The sequence below is a fragment of the Lissotriton helveticus genome, chromosome 6 (genome assembly GCF_964261635.1).
Source record: "Lissotriton helveticus chromosome 6, aLisHel1.1, whole genome shotgun sequence".
NCBI classification, from domain to species: domain Eukaryota; kingdom Metazoa; phylum Chordata; class Amphibia; order Caudata; family Salamandridae; genus Lissotriton; species Lissotriton helveticus.
Window position 1 is genome coordinate 1,931,341,240 of NC_136067.1, and position 21,878 is coordinate 1,931,363,117.

Below are 21,878 nucleotides of genomic sequence, written 5' to 3' on the forward strand. Positions count from 1 at the left end.
TGGGCTAACGAGCAAGGCATCATTTGACTATCTGTACCGGGGTAGGGACCACAGGGGACCCGCCGCCCCGTCACACTATCATTCACGAGAACTGTAGATTTTGTGTGCATCGCACATGGACGGTCTCATGCATGAAAAGTGCATGTATGTTATGACTCAACTTGTCCATAAAACGTATGCTAGATACCATTTCAATGTATTGTCCATATAGTTTCAGAAATCATGCGGTCAATGTTGTTAGCTCAGTGCAAGTAACAGTGCCACACAACAATTTCTGTTACACAAAGTGCAAGAGTAAGAAAACAGGATTTGCAGAAAATAATCCGACTCACTTAAAAATGTCATGCAGGTGTAATTTTACTTCAGAACTTTTCATTTTTTACAATTAAATCTGATCCACACGGTATTTGTTTTCAGGCAGAAAATGCTTTGTAATGGCAAGGAAATCCCAAGTGCAGCAGATCAAATGCCATGGAATTGAACATTATCCCATTTAAGCACACTACAATGAGAACAGTATAGGCCCAGCTGTATGGGCATCATGGCTGAATGACCAGATTGAGATTCGGGAACGCTGCCTGTGCAGGAACCGCGGTATCACCGCTGGCAGACTGCCGGGATGGCATTGGGGAAGGCAGCATCCATAGGGTAGACCAGAGGAGCAACACCGCATTCTGTATTACGAGTTGGTTGAAGATTTAGGGGTGCATATTCATCCCGGTCCTGTTTCGTCCAGCAGATTTCAAGGTGGATCCCTTTCCCCGGGTCTCCCTACACAGCAGCATTGTCACCCAGAGGAAAACAATCTCATCTACAGCGCTACACAGGTAAGTGTGCATCATTCCATATACCCATTAACGGCACTGCCCACATGAGTCAGACTCTGGCAATGAGTAGATGGTATTTTTCTAAATAGATCATGCATATGTGTGCATTCGACACATACGTAGTCGAAATGTACAAAACATTCTGTAGCCACACCACCGGCCCTTGGGGAAACTCGTAATATGGCGGTTGGAAGGCCAAAGGCATAGCGGTTTCCTGTTGGACGCGGTCCTTCAGTGGTCGGATCGTCAAACTAGTAATAAGGCCCTAAACCAATTAGTGGAGTATGGTATGAGTGACAAAAGAGGATAGTGTGCATTCTTGTAAATTATTGTGTTTCTTTTCTCTCACCTCCCCTATAATATTCAGATTTAAAATATCGATTTTTTTTACAATACAACTAATATTAGTGTTATGTACAATGTATAAGTTGAGTAGTGTTTGTGCTTAATAAAAGGTCCTAAAAATACTAAATGAATTCGATATGATCTACCCAAATCACTGTTAGAGAGCCTGAAAATGCACATTAAAACTAATCTACTGGATAGAGGGGTCCCTGGCTAAAACTGATGGCCACTGATTGAATATAGGATTCATATAATAGAGCTCCATAGAAAGGAGCAATCCTTCTGTATAAGGCCAAGCACAGCACTGAGCTGGACTAACACCCACGGTGCATGACATCAGCGGTGATCTACAGCACTGACTATTGACGGACACCTGATAGTAAGGGGAATGGTACAGGCGCTCTCAGTCTGATTTGGTAGTTAGTCTGATTCCACCTGGGATTTTTACATACACAGACAAAAACACTCTCTCTCCATTTCTGTTTTGATGGTCTTCAAAAATGTTGGTTATTTTGCAAAATACTGTGTTTCCTTCCTTCCACTGACCCTTAAGCACCGCTCCTGCCCTGCTTGTTGTATAATGTATTTTAACATGACATTCCAAGGTTATTGTTGGAAAATCAGAAGCTCACCCTCACCCCAATGTTACTGACAAAGATACACCCCTAATCAGCTGAAGTCTGTGCGATTTACACTTGAACAGTTAAAAATTCTAAAATCCCTCGACTTGCAAATTTAGTTTTATGGATAGCAGTGGGTAAATAGATGAAAGGGGACATCCATTGAACATCACAATACATCTCAAAACCCAAGGTGGCATCAAAGAAAGTAACAATCTAGGAATGCCCATTGATGGTCATTGTTAGAGATGTAGGACTGGAAAAAGAGAATTGATATTTTTTCTTTCCACTGGATGGCCCCTTTAACCAAGTCAAAGAAAACTTGAGGGTCGGAAGCCTGCATTCCATCTAGGGTCTACTCGGAAGTGGAACACTCACTGCTTAGGTCTGGCATCCGTCTATCCGGGACCGGAAGTGAAAGGGAGGGATGGAGTGATGAAGAAAGGTGGCAGCCATCTTTGCACCATTCCACAGCTCAGTCAACTGTGCGTTTGGATGATTATATATTTATTCTGACCATATTTTATGAAATGTAGTTAGGTACTCAAGTAGGTTTGCATTTTCCAAAGCTAAGTTGCTCTCAAACGCATTTGCCAGTACTGGGGAAGAAGCTTGCCTTTTCTTATTAATGATAGATTAGGTGTTACTGCTACCCAGTAAAGCATGGTAATTTAAGATGGCAGTGGCAGACAACTTATTATACACCCCCAGCATAACTGCTTCAAGAAAGGTTACTCTGATATTTCTGCCAGTTTAGTAGAACTTAGCTCTGAAAACCCTAAGTTTCATCATAAGCGCTTGAGGGAACAAAGGGGAGGTAGGAGCACAAAGCGCAGGTCCCTAAATTTACATCAAAACACCAAAGGTGCTGGTGGTCGTGAGTCAAATGTAAGGATGCTCCGCTGAGGTCACGTATGCCATTCTATTAAAAGGACAAAAGCCCTCACCTCCCCCCCCCCACCCTATATATATATATATAGTTTTACTGCTGCAGGGGTAGTTTTCTAGCAAACAGCACGTCACTATTTAAGAGGTTAAGTTACCAAGGCACGTCATGTGATCAAGACCGGGGCAACCCGATCGAAACACGTCATGCTGTGGAACTTTTGCACAATAAAGCACTGATTTTGAAACTAAGCTACAAGTGGTCCGTACCTGATTTTCCGACCGAGTGGAGAGGAATCTGGCATCAGGATTTTGCATATATATATATATCCAGTGGAAGGCTAGGAGTAGCCGAAACGCGTAGGCCGTCCGTTTTTTGGTGCACGCTAGAAACTTTGCACATAGTGTGTGAATAAAGCAAAAAAAACTTTTTACAAACTACCTGTTGCTGTGCCGTGACTTCAGCTGATATATATTGGGTGAGAAGAAACATATACAAATATATATATATATATATATATATATATATATATATATATATATATATATATATATATATATATATATATATATATATATATATATATATATATACTACCTACTGGCGGTCGCCAGTAGGTATATATAGTTAGGATTTTTTCTCTATGGGATTTTTGAAAATTCTATGTCTAATAACTTTGGCGTTTGTGGACGGAATTGGCTGAAATTTCAGGAAAATGGCACATTTTGTTTTTGAGCAGCCCTTGAAAATTTGGGGGAGGTTCGTCAAGGGGGGGCCGAGAAAAAAGGGGGGTCCCAAAACGTGTTTTTAACATTGAGTTTTCCCTAGGGCGGTTGGCCTCACTTTTAGCCCGAACGGCTGAATGGATTTGCACGAAACTTGGCAAAATTGTAGGGACTGGTAGCCCGATGTGCCTTTGCTAGGTCTCAATATATGTGCTTCAGTGGATTTTGAGAAATTAACGTTCAAAAAAAGATATATATCTGTAACAGCGGACCGGGCAGCGCTCCGGTTCGCGGACTTTACGCGTTACGGAGCTTTGTGAAGCGAAGCTGATTGGTTCTCCGGCGTCTGTAAACATTCCAAACAGTCCGTAGCGGCCGCCATCTTGTCTCTCGGTAGGATCGAGCGACAAGAGGAGGCCAAAGCGAAGGGGCAAATGACCATAAGGGGGCATAGTAGATCCTCCCTGACCCTCTAGGTTTGATGTGGAGGTTTTAAAATGGGCCCGCGGGGCAAAAAAAAAAAAAATAATAATAATCGAACGGCTGAATGGATTTGCACGAAACTTGGCAAAATTGTAGGGACTGGTAGCCCGATGTGCCTTTGCTAGGTCTCAATATATGTGCTCCAGTGGATTTCGAGAAATTAATGTTCAAAAAAAGATATATATCTGTAACAGCGCTCCGCTTCGCGTACTTTTCGCGTTACGGAGCTTTGCGAAGCTGATTGGTTCTCCGGCGTCTGTAAACATTGCAAACAGTCCGTAGCGGCCGCCATCTTGTCTCTCGGTAGGATCGAGAGACAAGAGGAGGCCAAAGCGAAGGGGCAAATGACCATAAGGGGGCATAGTAGATCCTCCTTGACCTCTTAGGTTTGATGTGGAGGTTTTAAAAGGGCCCCGCGGGGCAAAAAAAAAAATAATAATAATAATCGAACGGCTGAATGGATTTGCACGAAACTTGGCAAAATTGTAGGGACTGGTAGCTCGATGTGCCTTTGCTAGGTCTCAATATATGTGCTTCAGTGGATTTTGAGAAATTAACGTTCAAAAAAAGATATATATCTGTAACAGCGCTCCGCTTCGCGGAGATAAAATTATCTCTGTATTACCTAGCTGTTGCTAACACCAGTTAGCGACCGCTTGTAGGAGATAGCGACCATCTTGGGCCCCACTTTGCATGTGAGTGATATTTATCACTAATGACATGCAAAGTGGGCATGCCAAGATGTTAGCGACTGGAAACAGTCGCTAACATCGCTATCTCCTATTACCAACTTTTGGAAATATTCGCGATAAGCGCGAATATCTCCAAAAGCTACCACCTGCCCTGAGCAGTTCTTAGCCATGTTATCCAATGGGAGGTGGATAACATGGCTAAGAGCATTAGCTCGGTAATGCATGAATATCGCTGAGTTTTCAGCGATATTAATGCATTGCGGTCGTTTTTTATCGTATTTGCGATAAACCTTGATAATAGCAAGGTTTATCTGCGATAATTTCTGACGATGCTTAGCGGTAAAAAATTTGTTGCTAAGCATCGTTAGGGATAAATATCGCTTAACTTTGGTAATATGCTCCAACGTCTGTTAACGTTCGATTCGAAGGAAATCAGGAAGTGTTGAAAAACATTGTCTGCGCCATCTTGCCTTTTTTCAAATGCCACACTTTTGTCGTGCACGGCAGTCATTTTAGATGCCTTGACCAGACCCACTCTCTGCACGCTGTCGATCCTTAGCATGGCTCCCCACCCTCGCAAGCATCTCCCCCAGGCAGTGGTCACCCCCGCTCTCTGTCTTATGCATGGGTAATAAACCTCCCCCATCTGCGCTGCTCTTCCCTGAGAATCACACCCTGTGCCCGCCCGACACCTCCCTTTCGCCCTATTCACTACCGCACCCTCTGACACTTCTTTTCCTCTGTGTCCGATTGTCCAGGCCGGTCCTAGGCTATCAGCTAGCCCTGCAGATGTAGTTTATGGCCCCAGCTGTAAAGAAACACCCCTCTTCAAAGGAGTTCTAGTAGATCAAGGTCCACACTCGATGAGATCCGTCACAGCAGACGCGTTCCTATTATCTGAAAACCATCCTGTATTGTGATTGGGGAGGGGACCGAGCCTGAAGCGGAAGATTCCAGGGATGACTCTTTGTACATCAAAGTTTTTACAATTATGTGTCACATTAAAAATATATAGCACTCCAACAAAGTAGTAAGATTATAAAACTTTAATAACTTATAAATATATACAACAAAACAAAAACAGTAATAACATATAAACATTTTTAGGGAAAAACAACGAAGTAGCGGTCGGCTGTGCGAATAGTCCCAACGCAGCACAACGTCCAGATTTCTGGACGGCACCCAGGTGATGTTGCCTGGGTGCCGCACTGATTTCGGCATCCGGCGTGGGGCGTCGCTGGGGGTGGGTCATCAGTAGCAAACTGTTGTGCGAATAGTTCCAAGGCAGCAGAACGATGGCACCAAGGTGATGTCCAGTAAGTTGCCGCACTGGTTTTGGTATCCTACAATGCTGCTCCGAATAACGGCGTGGGGCGCCCCGGGGGGGGGGGGGAGGCGGCGTGAACGGGCCTCCCCAGGTGGAGCCTCGTCTGCTGTAGTGGGGCGTCCCTTTACCGTTTCAGTTGCCATTCCGTCCGCTTTTGGTCCACTGTGTCAAAATCCGCAATTCAGCTGAGTTGCGCCCACTCTTGCGGTGCAGCGATAGGCGGCTGTCACAGGACTCTCAAAATGGCGGCAGGCTGTTTCCTTTTTGGGCCTGGTCCACTGAAATGGCCCTGGGACACCTTGGAAATCGGACGTTTGTCTGCTAGGTCTTGGACCCCATTCTCGAAAGCGTCCCCTCCGCCTTGAGGATTCATCAAAAGTTTTGGGGGCCCCCGACTCCTGCAGGCTTCTGGTGGGGAGCGGCTGCCATGATTGCTCGCGGAATGACCACGACGGAGCCACGAGATGGTGGTGCTTTCATGGTGACTCCAGCTTCAGTCTGAAACATCCAGAAACAAGGTGGGGCTTTCATCGTTTGGGAAAAAAAAAAGTTTTCATCCAATGAAAAGTGTTATTTTTAGGTCATATGATCAAGCCTTCCATCATTAGGAAACCAAAAGTAAAATGAACCAATGAAAAGTTTTATAAACAAGTCACATGACCTGTTATGCGGCATAGGGTATAAAATGCGGAGAAAATACGTTGGCACGTGAGGCGGCGTCAGTAGCGGACCGATGTGCGAATAGGCCGAAGGCAACACAACGCGCCAAGATCCGGATGGCACCGAGGTGGTGTCCAGCAAGTTGCAGCACTGGTGTGGCCATCCTACAATGCTGAAAGTCGGCGTGGGGCGCCCCGTTGGCCTGTGAGTTCGCGTCAGTAGCGGACCGATGTGCGAATAGGCCGAAGGCAGCACAACGCGCCAAGATCCGGATGGCACCGAGGTGGTGTCTAGTAAGTTGCCGCACTGGTGTGGCCATCCTACAATGTTGAAAGTCGGCGTGGGGCGCCCCGTTGGCCTGTGAGATGGCGTCAGTAGCGGACCGATGTGCGAATGGGGCCAAAGGCAGCGCAACAATATTTTCTGAATAGAAGACACCACAAGGCGCTGAGATGCCAAGATCCGGATGGCACCGAGGTGGTGTCTAGCAAGTTGTGGCACTGGTGTGGCCATCCTACAATGGTAAAAGTCGGCGTGGGGCGCCCTGTTGGCCTGTGAGATGGTGTCAGTAGCGGACCGATGTGCGAATGGGGCCAAAGGCAGCGCAACAATATTTTCTGACTAGAAGACACCACAAGGCGCTAAGATGCCAAGATCCGGATGGCACCGAGGTGATGTCTAGCAAGTTGCTGTACTGGTGTGGCCATCCTACAATGCTGAAACTCGGCGTGGGGCGCCCCATTAGCCTGTGAGATGGCGTCAGTAGCGGACCGATGTGCGAATGGGGCCAAAGGCAGCGCAACAATATTTTCTGTATGGAAGATACCACTAGGCGTTGAGATGCCAAAATCCGGATGGCACCGAGGTGGTGTCTAGCAAGTTGCCGTACTGGTGTGGCCATCCTACAATGCTGAAAGTCGGCGTGGGGCGCCCCGTTGGCCTGTGAGGTGGCGTCAGTAGCGGACCGATGTGCGAATGGGGCCAAAGGCAGCGCAACAATATTTTCTGAATAGAAGACACCACAAGGCGCTGAGATTCGGTTGGCACCGAGGTGATGTCTAGCAAGTTGCCGCACTGGTGTGGCCATCCTACAATACTGCTCCGAATAACGGCGTGGGGTGCCCGAAGGGGGGGGGGGAGGCGGCGTGAACGGGCCTTCCTAGGTGGAGGCTCGTCTGCTGTAGTGGGGCGCCCCTTTACCGTTTCAGTTGCCATTCAGCTGAGTTTCGGCTGCTCTTGATGCTACAGCGACAGGCGGCTGCAACAGGACTCTCAAAATGGCGGCCTGTTCTTTGGATTTGGGCCTGGTCCACTAAAATGGCCCTGGGACACCTTAGAACTCGGACGCTCGATTTTTTTTTCCTTTCCTGTACATGCAAAAAAAGGTAAATGCCCGGTACGTTACACGCTTCATCAGCCACGATGTACTCTCCAGAGGAACCGAAAAAAAATATAGTTATGGTAACTATACCATGCATCGTCATATGGAGAGGTGGCACCAATTAATTATAGTGCTGCATAAAAGAGAGATTTGGAGGAGAACCCCCGACCTGCCAGTACATTCATCAAAGAAGTGGCACTGACTGCATCAGAGGCAAGGGAAACGGTCCCAAATATTTAGAAGAACTTTGGAAAGATTAAAATGACATGTTTAGATTGTGGCAAATTAATTTCATGTGGACAGATGAGTGTTACTCTAATAAATACAGCATATGAACATCATCATAGTCGATGGTTGCTAGAGACATTTTGACTATATCCTGGACCTGCCCGTCCTCGCCCAAAATGGCGCCGGAATAAATGGGACTCGTAACTCCTTGTTGTGTACTGGTTGCAGAACCTTGAAATCACGAGATACGTATGCAGTTTTGAAGCACATGGCGGGCGGGGACGAGAATTGATTGAATATTTCGACATCCCTATTGATATTAAGTTCTGATGTGTTATTGATTACTTTACTATTGAAAGTTCGAATTAACGTCACCCATGGTACTTGCCCGCAAATGTATATCTAGATAATTTTATTGTAACTGGCCCTGTCGTATTTTAATTATAAAATGTACGTCCACCAATTCCGCAACTGTTAGACACCTTAGTTCTTGCAACCTAATGGCCCGCCCGTTACGTTCCTCTACAGTGTAAATGTCTACTCATCATATACGATTACAGTTTGCTCCGTGGCCGGCCCACGTGGTTATAGGCTCGTATTTGTATAATGAAATTTTCACAATAAAGGTTTTTAAAAGAAAACATGGTAGTAGTATATACATTGGTAAAGTTTTTAATAATAGTCACTGTTTTAGAATCATTAAAAGGCAAGTGAAATAAAGCAGACCAATTACATGAAGGGTAAAAGGTATAATACGCAGGAACGCAGTAAAGATAAATGGTCAAGGGCTGTTGTGTTTTCTACTCCTGCAACATAAAGTGATCGATAAGAATCTCATATTCAGGCATATCGGCGACTAAGACAGCAGGTCGACCCTCTTTTGCTCAACGGCTCCGTCATGGGACGAAGAAACGCTCTTTTTCTCGAAAAAAGAATATATTTTACTTGCAGGACAGTTGTAAATTTTCCGGGAAAGTACATTAGCCTGGAACATTATAACATATTTAAGAAAAAATAATGTTCGGAAGTAATAAAAAACGTAATTTTTAGGTCATATGACCAAGCCTTTCATCATTAGAATAAGAAAAGTAAAATGAACCAATGAAAAGTTTTATTAACAAGTCACATGACTTGTTATGCTTACGTTACGCGCTGCGCGTCGCGCCCAGGAGGACTTCCGGATGCGCTAACGCGGCGCGTCATATGACGCATTACGCGACAACGCAGGCCCAGAATATAGTCAAAATGTCTCCACCAACCAGCGGTCGGAACACAACCCCTTTCAGCAGGCTAAATAGTTCTGTTAAATGACAACAGAAGGGACAGGCAACAAGAACCATCAGTCAAAGAGGGGAGGGCTAGTTCTTCTCTACCGGGTTACATTGGGACGCTACCGGAACTGATCGAATTGGTAGTCTACAGTGTTTCTGGATGTTTCAGACTGAAGCTGGGGTTAGCATGAGAGCACCGCCATTTCGTAGCTCCGTCGTGGCCATTCCGCAACCAGTCATGGCAGCCGCTCTTTATCGTTATTTTGGGCGGGGTGGGTGGCGGAGCCGAGCTGTTTTGCAGCCATCATTGTGTGGAGTTCAGTTCATCTCACTAGTTTCGTATTTGTCATGAGGGGTTGTTCCTAATGTTTCTATTTTAGCGAGGTCAAAAAGAGATCCCATTAGTGGCCTACTGATTTTGCTCGATTCCTTTTGTTTTTTTTACACGATTTTTCGTTATCTGCAAAGACTAAACAGAGTATTGCGACTCTGTGTTTGTTTGTAAATAGAGAATGAACCAAAGAGAACCAATTCTAAAACAGTAAATGCTTGGATAACAATCAATCAAATGGAGAGAGAAGCAGGCACGACGTATTACAACGGGGGCAAAGGCCTGCGTTAACTACCTTTCACTATCTTGAAAGAGAGAGTACTCCTAATAGAAATGAGGGGGGGGGGGCAGCATTCAAAGCAGATCAGTGTGCATAAACACGAAAATGTTTTTACTTACCACGTACTTGACATTCGACAGCTTATGATATTTGCTATTAAAAAACCATTGAAATTCACTGAAAAAACCATAGGTTATAAACCATATATAGTTAGGAATTAGCATTTACAAAACCTTGAAAATTCACAGAAAAAACCATAGGTTATAGACCATATATAGTTAGGAATTAGCATTTAAAAAACCTTATTTTACTCACACAAAACCATTGAAATTCCATATATAGTTAGTTGCACTAACTATATATCGCGCACCCGCAATCCACTGCTGATGATGTCACATATTACATCATTCATGACATGGTCAGTGACATCACTGATGACATCACTGATGACATCTCAAATGACATCACTGATGACATCACTGATGACATCTCATTTGACATCAATGACCACATCACTGATGATATCATTCATGTGACAATACCATGCATCTCCTCACATTTTAATATAACCTCTGTTTCACCCAGTGTTAAATACAGAGTATAATTTTTGAAACCATTGACACACCAATACTAGTTACTACATACGCACTCACTGATTCCTACGTCTACACACACCTTCACTCATTCACCCATACAATCATTCATACATACAATCACTCATCTTTACAACACTATCATATGCACTCATACACCTATACAGACACTCACAGTCTGCCACTCATCCATGGAGTTACTCACTCACCTAGTCAGTCATGTAAAGAATCAATGACACTTCCATTTTCTTGTCTATACAGTTAAACATAGAGCACCTTACATTTTCAAACATATACTAACACATACTTACCTTCTTATACAATCATTGATACAAGTACACATTGATCTGCACAGAGTCACACACCTCCCAGCCAGCCACACACACACTCAGTCTCCCATACAAATACTTGGGCAATCAATCAATAACTCATATAGTTACTCATACAGCTACTGATCAACACATGCAGCAGTTTACAGAACAACAGACATAATGATGCACAAATTAAGACAGTTTAGTCACTAACCCATGCACTCAGTGAGACACATTTAATCACTCACTCATACAGTTAGTCATGCACCTACTAAATCCTTCGTCCAGACACTTACACATCCACTCAATCTTCAATATGTAAGACATATTTAAACTTTACAGAAACAAAAAATCACTGGATGTTGTTATCAGTCATGTCATCAGTGATGTCATTTGAGATGTCATCAGTGATGTCCTCAGTGATGTCACTGACCATGTCATGAATGATGTAATATGTGACATCATCAGCAGTGGATTGCGGGTGCGCGATATATAGTTAGTGCAACTAACTATATATGGAATTTCAATGGTTTTGTGCGAGTAAAATAAGGTTTTTTAAATGCTTATTCCTAACTATATATGGTCTATAACCTATGGTTTTTTCTGTGAATTTTCAAGGTTTTGTAAATGCTAATTCCTAACTATATATGGTCTATAACCTATGGTTTTTTCAGTGAATATATATATATATAAAAAAATATATACCCTTTCAGGCATAGAGTGACAAATTATGCAAAAAAGAAGCAGAGAATTCTGGGTAGTTCCCAAGTTTAGGTGGAAGGCAGCTCCTGTACAGAGCACTCCCAACACCAGCGACACTCTAGATCTGCTCACCTCAAATGTCTGCTTTTCTATCAAAGTCTCTAAAATGGCAAAATACTTTGTCCTTTTCTATCTTGGCGTGGATAGCACTGTGCTATACAGAGTTCTCTGCTTCTTTTTTGTATATATATATATATATATATATATATATATATATATATATATATATATATATATATATATATATATATATATATATATATATATATATATATATATATATATATATATATATATATATATATTTAATAGGATCCCTCGCTTGCTATACTTATAGTTAAGATGTGTCTTTTCACATTCAGTTTTTTTTTGTGTGTTGTTTACGTGGAATTTATCCCAGCCGAGGGCTGAGAAATGTTGACACTTGTCTTGTCGGAGAGACAATTTATCTGTAGGTCAGAGTAAGAAGGATTTAATGATTAATCATGTAACTCTGGTGTCAATGCTCTTTGATATGGTGTAATGGTTGATGTCACAGCAGGCAGGTGCAGGCAGGTCAGTTGACAATGGCAGTGTGTAAAAGATGATATTTAGACAGAATTAAAAGGCAGCACTTTCCAAATGAGCTTGGTTAAAAGTGCTACAAAGCAGGTCTGCGAAAGGTTAACCTGCATTATCTCTTGTGCACGTGTCTCAATCAGAAGTCTGCGTTTCTGCCAGACAGATTTATTGTAAGACAGCAGCCATTGAGAATAGGAGTCAGAATGCAGAATTTAGGCTCATCAGTGGGAGCAGAAGCAACACATATTCAAAGGTAATCAAGATAAGATTTGTTGTTAAGATCAGCATCTTTGTTGCTCCTTCTTTCCCACTGGCGAATGGGCCTTTCCATCTTTGGCAACAATGCACACGTGTCTGGCAACCAACAGCACTGTAGCCTCGCCACTGGTAAGAACGGTGGCTTGCAGTAGAATGACAAAAATAATTCTCTGAATAGGAGACAAATCCATGAAAACATTCTCTTGTGACCAGATCTGCCCGGTAGCTTCTTTATTTTTTTGTCACACTCACATTGCCTATTTGAGTTTTGGTCACAGAATGTTGCCAAGAAGGTATTGGTAATGAGATGGGAGGCCAACAACCACCTCAATCAGCTGTAGGGGGAGTGGGAACTACATTACCCAAAGAACCCAGCTTTTGAGAGACTAATTGGTAGCCATCTTGCCTTTGTGTGGTATAAGCGCCATGACGGTGCTGGAAATAGAAGTGGTCGCTCTTTAACCTCTGTGAGTTCACCTCCCTGGCCTGGCTGCATCATGCATTTCTGCTTCCTTTAGGGATTCTCTGAAAAGTTATCAAGTTTCTGTGACAGTATGTGGCCTTCCTGCTGTGTGCGGTGCTGCGCCTCACATTTCGCTGCTGCACTCTACTGACTGAGCAAAACCAAAGGGGATGATGGACTGAGTGTTGAACATTGCAAGCACTCACCCCAGTCAACTGATCTGGGTTTCTTTAATCCATCATAATTCTTTAGCTCACTCCACCATCCCAGTTGAGACATGGCCATTTGCAAATCAGCCTGACCCTGTGCCTCATGTGAACAGTCTACTGACTGCAAGAGCAACACGGCTTTTGCAAGAGGAAAAGGGTCACACGATGCAGAGCTCACCTTCCTCACCGCATCAGTCGAGATGGTGGAGGGTGAGATTTTGGCTATTTTGCAAACTGTGGATGCACTTGAGAACAACTTGAAGTGTGTGAGCGTAGAGTGCTGGAGCAAGAATATACACTTAAGCAGTTGAAGAACTATTCTGCCAATAATAATATTTACTTAATCACTGCCCCAGAAACTTTGGAAAATCATTGAACCTTTGAAACCCCGAGTTAGAATTTTTTTCTCAACATCTTCCAAGAAGATTGCTCAGACCTAAAGTAAGAAATTCAGCAAATTCAAAGTGAACCTAGCTTTGACTTTAGCAGCGTGAGTAAATGCAGTGTAATATGTATGTATGTATGTATGTATGTATATATATATATATATATTTTTTTTTGCATTAACCAACGGTGAAAACATTCTTATTCTAGCTGAGGAATCCATCTCTATGACTTGGGTCAAACCTTTGGTTTGCCAGGCTATCTCCAAAGGATCCAATAAATGCAGCAGGGGTCTCAAAGCCTACATTAGGAACTCGCTGAGGGGTATTAATGATTCAAACCTCCGGTATCGTACACATTTACATGTCAAATTTGGCTTTAAATGAGCCTTTACTTCTTGAGAGACAGAGAAGATTTTGGAGCCACTGCAGGAGTAGTGGAGGTACAGCCAGGCATGATTCTCTGTGGAGTGACAGCTGCTGGATGCTGCAACAGTGTCTAACCCTCCATCTCCTCACGCACACCTAATGTTATTTGGATCTGTTTGTTGGCTTGCTTATGTATTGAGCCATAGATTCTGTACACACGCTTTTAATGGTTGTGTATAGTAGCTGTTTAGGTATTTCTTCATAGTTTCTAGGGGGAGGTGGAAGAGGCATGGATAGGAAGGGATAGGAGAGTCTAGGCCACTAGGCGAGCCTGGAATGTTTTGTAGTTTCCCCCCCAATTGGGGGGGGGGGGGCATTGGGTTTCAGGCAAGAGACAAGAGGGGCTTGGTCTAGACCTCGTTGGAGATCAAGTGGGGACAAAAGAAAAAATGAGTGTTAGAAAACATTCAATTATTTCAAAAGACTCATATTCCGCAAGTACCCTGTCAGGCATTGAGGTTTTTTTGGGTGGAGGGAGGGGTTAGTGAAGAGGTTAGGGTTTCATCCAAATCCACAACCTCTCGGGTGGTAGCTACAGTTACCTGGAGAAATTCTGGGTTGATGGTATAGCAGCAGATACAAGACCATTAGAGGAGATGGGTTATTGTTGAGCAGAAAAGAGTTCCGACCACTCTCCGGCAGCCTCTTCGTTTTAAGGGTCCGATGGAAGGAAGATTCTCCGATTTCTAGATTCTCTGCCTCTGTGGCAAAATTCTCTGGGCTTCCGATTTTAGCAGGCGAACAAAACTCAATTTTCACAAACATCTATTGCTCCAGTAAAACTATGAAGATTATGGGAGCATTTAATCTAGTTGATAAGTTCTTCCTGAATCATTAGTGGAATTATTAGTGGAACAAAATATCTCCATATACCAAGCTTCTAGGATCCTTTCTGAAAACTCAGCGTTATGCCCAAGTCTGGATAGGGCCCAATGGGATCAAAAGCAAGCACCTCGATCAGTGCTGGACCAGAAACGACTAGGACCGCGGTTCATGGACTGTATAAGAATTCATATTCGATCATATTTTTTCTGAGTGTGGTCTTGCCTAATGATCTAGATATCTGGGACTCCTGCACAATATATTTCTGCAAGATAATCACTGGGTTACAACATAGGCGACCAGGTCAAGAGAAGTGATGCACATATGACCTAGAAACTTTTAGGTTAGATGGGGGTTTGGGGAATTGAGCTCAGAGAAAGGTAAGGTGCATGAAAGAAACCAAAAAGTTGATTTCCAGTAAACTTTAACCCTATCTGTTATGCACTGCTTGACAAGGTTCGTGAACTGGAGAGTCTAGGATGCGAACGGTTGATTGAACAGGTTTTAACATTGTGTTAGGATGCTGCCCTGTGAAAAATGACTGAGCAATGGCACCCAAAGCAGGCCATGCTCATCCCAAACCCCATGAGGGTTCTCTCTTTTATTTGTCTAATTTACACCCAGACTGTACCTACAACCGATATCCAAGGAGAGCTGAAATGACATGTAGTTATTGAGCCACAATTTTCTCAAATGTAGTAATATGTAGATAGCTTGATTCCCACCTGTAGGGCACATTTCAGCCATCTTGGCCTACAGTGCATCACCCAAAAAATAAAAATCTGACAACGTACAAAATTAGATACATAGAGATTAAAAGGCATCATCGTTCTAAAAATCATCATAGAAATTATTCACTGGCACAGAGAGCACACATCACTTCGGCTGTTAAAGGGGCCACACGGTGAATGTTGTCACAATAAAGAGACAGAACCTACCAAACGTCAAACAAATCAACATTCTAGAATGCCATTTGCTACTGATTGTTAAAAAAAATAGTCAGATCTAATATGTTGATTTTTAGGTCGTACAAACAAAGAAAAGTCAAAAGATGCTTTCAGATGTTAACAAGCAGCCAGTTTTCGAATTGGCATCGTACACAGTCATATCCGTCAACGTTGCGCCTATCTGATACACAATACGATCACTGCTATTCGCAATATAAACAATCAAGCAGTACATGACTGTACAGGGGGTCTCGCACTGAGAGAGTACACCAGATCCCTGGACTGGGCCTCCCAGGTGTCTAAATCATCTTGTAACTTATCACCCCATCTATCTAATTTCATACATATTTCCTCCGCTAGGGACCACTCTGCGACATCCTTTATCCATCGGTCAACGGTTGGTTTCTTGAGTGTTAGCCAGTGTATTGCAATCTGCCTTTTAGCCAATAATAGGGTACATTGAACAAATCTAGACTTGGTTTTATGTTTTCCAACAAATTGCATTAGTGCCTAATAAGCATGTCGGGGGGAGAAACTGTATAGTGGGGTGCAGGTGTTGGGTACAGCGTTCTACACCTGCATCCAATAAGCATTTAAGTGCATGCAATCCCACACTAAATGATGGTATGTGGCCTCTTCATCATTACAAGTCTACCTACTTGGGTCCAGTCTGTGTTGCACTGCCAGAGTCACGTTGGCTTCATATATGAAGTTAAAGTGTAGAAGGCAAAACCTAGCATTGCTAGACGCTTTACGTATGAGTGAAAGTGCACTCTGTCAGTATATGTCCGTGAACTGGAGCCCACAAGCTAGTACCCATTTTTCTCTAACCTTCAGGTCCTGTTTGGGTGTACCCTCTATGATAGCTGTTTAAAAACGTGTACTACAGCCTCGTCCCTGATCCACTCCCACCAACAGGCTTGCATATTAGACTCACGAGGGGTAGTCTGAGTGCCTCCCCCCCAAGAGTTTCTATGTTGCACCACATAAAGCATGTGAAGGAAGTGACCTCTATCTATCCCAACGCGTCCACTGAGCACTCAAGCGAATGCACTGCACCCGATTCAATCAAATCACCCGCTGCCATGCAGCCGCCTTCCTTCCATTTAGGCATGCTCATTTTTGTATATAGTCATGCAAAACCAGGAAGCTGCCACAGTGGTAAATCTCTTGTATATGGGTAGAGTGTACCCCAATGGACCCGAATCAGTAACGCTGGCAACACGTCTCGTAGCAGGTGGGGTACCAATGGTTTTAGTTCATCGCCTGAGAACAGGCACTGTGATGGAGCATCGGTTGTGAAATGGTCGCCTACGAGTTCTGCATCTATGCTCCAAACCAAATGCTGCAAACTGCAGTTGGGTTGCTACGTACAATCCTGATAAATCTGGGACTCTAGCCCCCCTTTTTCATAGTTACACGTTAAGATCTCCATTTTGATGCTGCTCCTTTTTCTTCCCCAGATCACCGCAATCAATATTGGCCACAGCCAATCAAGGGACACCTGGGATCCCAAACATGCAACATTAAAATTGGTATAGGCATCATGGCAATACCAACATATGTTGAGACGGTTATTCGGCCTGCCATGGATGGAGGCAGAGGGGCCCGTACAGTGATCTCTGTAGGTCTGAAACCAATTTGTTCATATTTAGCTCATGCCACTTCAGTTCCATGTGAGTCAATATGATCCCCCGATACTAAATTGAAATCGGCTCCCATGGGATCTATAGTTTAGGAAGCATATCTGCAAGGGTATACTCCCCAAGCTCCCCAGCTGAAAAATTTGTGATATTTGCTTATTTGTGCACAGGCCAGTTAGTATCCTAAATACACCAGTATGTTCATGAATCTTGACATAACTTTGAACTACAGCAGTAAATTATCAGCATATAAAGGTTATGGCTTGTGTAGGGAATAAACAAAGGCCCCCTGAACTTTGATCATTTGATTCCTAGGACAGGGAATAAAGTGTATGCGAAAAAACAGTTCCTAGGCAATCCTACATAGACATAATTAGGTGGATGGTATCACTGAAACCAAAAGACATGAAAGATGTCTATACAGGTAAGTGTCTTGATTTTAATACATAGTTAGTTAAAAACAACATAATACATACATATCATAATACATTCTGTTTAGATTTCAGTAACCAATTGGAGTCACCAACAGTGGAATGTTGTTACTATTTGGCCTGTATGCAGAGGTTAAAATATTTAATCTGGATTCAGTTTCATCGAATATGTTGTATTTTACTTCTTATATGAGACTAAGCACTCTCTAATTAGACATGGCCTATTTTTATCTATTCTGATTTAATTTTCTATAGGATTAATGGAGTGGTAATTTCGAAGAGACTGTGAATTTAGATGTCTACAAATGAATAATTATACAGAGTTTTGTATTAGATATTATAATCATAAAATCGATAAAGATAGGCAGTCACAGTGTGGATTATCATAGACTAAGATAATCAGAGGTTAAGATCTGTGACACGATTAATTGATTATGTTGCTATATTATGTTATTGCTATGTATGTATATAAAAGACAATACATTTTTGTAACAATTTTTTTTATGTTTTAGGTTTTGTGGTAGTAAGTTCCTGAAGAAGGCGATCACTACGCCGAAACGCGCGTTGAATTGTTACTCCTAGATTTATTATTAACTGTATACATTTTTCTGTTCATTGATTGTTTTATTAATTTTATTTCCTATTAATTGAAATATTGTAATCTTGATTTGAATGTATTATGATATGTATGTATTATGTTGTTTTTAACTAACTATGTATTAAAATCAAGACACTTACCTGTATAGACATCTTTCCTGTCTTTTGGTTTCTGTGATACCCTCCGCCTAATTATGTCGATGTAGGATTGCCTAGGAACTGTTTTTTCGCATAAGGTTATGGCTTGTGCCATTCATTCTGTCACTCAGCATGATAGATCAGATCTAAGTTGGCATGACATTGAATACATGGTCAGAGCAAACAATAACCGGGACAAGCGCCACCCCTGTCTATTACCCCTTCTTAATTTCAATTATTCCAAATTATTTTATTGGTTTTAACTCTAGCTAAGGGTTGGGTATAGAGGCGATGGGACATTTTTTTTTATAAATTCGGGTCCAAAATTCAGCACAGCCATCAGATAATTCCAGGACACTGTATCAAAGGCTTTCTCTGTTTCCAATGACACCACAGCCAAAGGTTTGCCCCTGACTTCCACTTCCCCCGGACATGAATCAGTCTCCTGATATTAAGTGTTGTGTGCTTTCCAGGGATCAACCCACATTGATCTGTGTGCACGAGCTGAGTTACCACTGCCTGCAGCCTGGATACCAGCAATTTACCAAGGATTTTATCGTCGATAATATGCATGGACAAAGAGCGATAAATCAGCAGGGTCCTTCTAGGTTTCTGCAAACCTACTATCAATGCTTCTCTCATGGAACACGATAGGACTTACCAACGTATCATCTCTTGATAGGTTGATGTGATTTTTCACCATTGTATAACATATGCGGGATACCATTCCGCCAGGTGACTCTTAAAGTTGCATTACTACGTCATGAGACTGGGTTTCTGTATTTTGAGTGGCCCCTTTTAGATGCATCTGGACTGTGGCAGTTCTCTCCATGTAGAATCCCCTAGAGTATGGAGGCCCAGGCTGCTTTTGGTATTTAAAGTTGCTAAGACTTTGGGATGTGGCGTGTTGGTTTCATAGCCAAACATTACTGTTCACTGGTGAAATACTTTTTTTGTTTGCCTGTTTAGCCAACTAACCTAAGCAGACCATATTATCACACCCACTCTACCACGCAGACTTCCACGCGATGACCCCACTCCATCACTGATTCGAAGCTGCTGGGGTGATGTAGACTCCCAGGAAAACCGTATGGGTCAAAGTTTGGAACTCCCTAACCAAATATCTTCGAGGCATTCCTACTCTGTGTTCTTTAAAATGAGCATGAGCACCAATTCTGTTCAAACGAGGCCGAATTTGTCATCTTCTGGGTATAATCAGCCTGACTCTTTTTGGGTGAGGGTCGGGTTTTTATTAGGGGAGGATGTCCTCAATTCTGGGAGTGGAGCTTAGATAGTTGATTTTCTGTATATGTTTTTGATGATATATTGTATTGTGGCTGGAAGGTTATGTATCAGTATTTGTGTAAAAGCCTCAAAGTTTAATAATTTGCATCGATGATCTTTATAAACAAACTAAATGAAACTCTTAACCGTACCGTAGCTGTCCATTATAATCTTTCAAGGACATTATGAAGGTCGGGCATGTTATGTAAACTTACTTCTAAAGGGAGGCAATGGTTTCTCTGGGGAGGCTATGATAATCTGTAATCCTCTGGCAAATAACATCTGGGTATCAATAGGTAGGACGCCAACTGATGCCTGCTTTGGGTAGATTTGCTCTGACTTGGCATGTTTGGGGCCACCAGAGTCAGGTAGCTCCCTGCCGGGGCAGACAGAGCTACATAATTGTGCTCATTCAATGGTCTTAATCACCAAATCTGATTTTAAGTTTTGCTTACTGTAACCTCCTTACATTATTAATTGCTCTATATTACACGTTGCATGGTGGTGTGTTGCACAGTACTGATGCCTTGTGTGTTCTAATTTCCGGTAAACAATCCCTTGCATAAGAGGGAGCATAAGACCAATACTGAATGGAAGAATGGGGGAAAAGTTAGTGTCGAACAATGAACTGTAATGAATCCATGATAAAGGGTATCAGAAATCCTATGATCACCTTGACTTTATAAAGACCCACAACCTTTAGTCTATTTGGTCGCCAAACTCCTTGTTGACTTGCAATATCCTTGTATTTCATGAAAATTCAATTACCACAACATATAGAAACCTGTGAGCTATAACTATCACAACCTGTATGTAGTTTATTGATGTTTGTGATGTCATGACATCAGTGCACAACTGTAATAGGAAAATGACAATACTACCCTAGTGTCATCACTACATTTGGGAAGTGATGTCCCCTTGTATACTACTAGAGCCAGCAGAGCGATGAAAAGCAATTTGACCAGAACACGTCTGTCTTGTATTGTGAAATTGGTGACTTTGGATTAGAGGGACCATAACACAAGTTATTGAGATGGATGGGAGACAACTGTACTCTTGCATTATAATGAGTATTATAATGACTAAAATAAACATAACTATACATAAAGTGCAACATTAGAAGCCTCAGCGTATTGTGACTGACATATAGCCACGAAATGCCCCAGTGGGTCGAAATATCACTATGAGGTTCTTTATATATATATTGTACATTTAAATACAATGATAATCAGTGGTGGTACTTTGCATATTTGTTGGTCACTCTGAAAGCCAGACTCCTGCGAGTCGAGGACCCCAGACCGACCTTGGATGCCACAATGGACATCTCGTGCAAGATATGAGAAACTAGTTAAATAAGACATTTCCCTTGACTTCTGTGAAAACACAACATGATTATGTCTTACCGCCTACACAATCCGCACAGGAGGAGGAGGAAGACTGTGGCTACCATGGTGGCAGTGGACATCAGAGCCAACTGCAAGGCGGAGTGGCTAGTAGTGGCAATGGCTTGCTCCGGGCTGCCCGCCATCGCGGGGTGCCTGGTATATCACACAGGGTGAGGTCCAGCGGCAGGTGAGTCTACAAGAAGAAGTAACAGGCATTGGATGGTTGGTCATTAAAATATGCATGTATTTTTGCAAGATCAAACCACATATCAGTAAAATTATGCATTCAAAAAATATCATGATCAAAAAGGAATAATAATATAAAAAAGCTTTGATAAAAATCTGCAAAGAACTTTTAGAAAAGAATATACATGAATGTAATTATGAAACCTAACCTCATCACAGAAATGTAAGTTGTTCCCAGCGATTGTAGTTTCCAGCGGTTAAGATCATTGCGCGGATATTGACGGGTATTCTCGCGAGTGTCCACCCTCTAGACTCTGATGAGGACTAGACTATCCAAGAATAAGGTATTCCTTGGTAAGAGGAATTGTAACACTAGGATCCCCTTATGATTGTCTGAAGAAAGGTAAATGAAGGACTCCC

At 42.6% G+C, this 21,878-nt stretch overlaps 1 protein-coding gene across 1 annotated transcript in view; it reads right to left on the reverse strand.

Annotated features, from left to right (window-relative positions):
- Positions 1 to 21,878, reverse strand: part of LOC144761965 (uncharacterized) — a 374,127-nt gene that overhangs the window by 213,444 nt on the left and 138,805 nt on the right. Inside the window, exon 2 of the mRNA XM_078647134.1 lies at positions 21,291 to 21,465. Within this exon, the coding sequence (XP_078503260.1) occupies positions 21,291 to 21,415 (125 nt within the window). The 5' untranslated portion in view covers positions 21,416 to 21,465. The remainder of the gene's footprint in view (positions 1 to 21,290; positions 21,466 to 21,878) is intronic.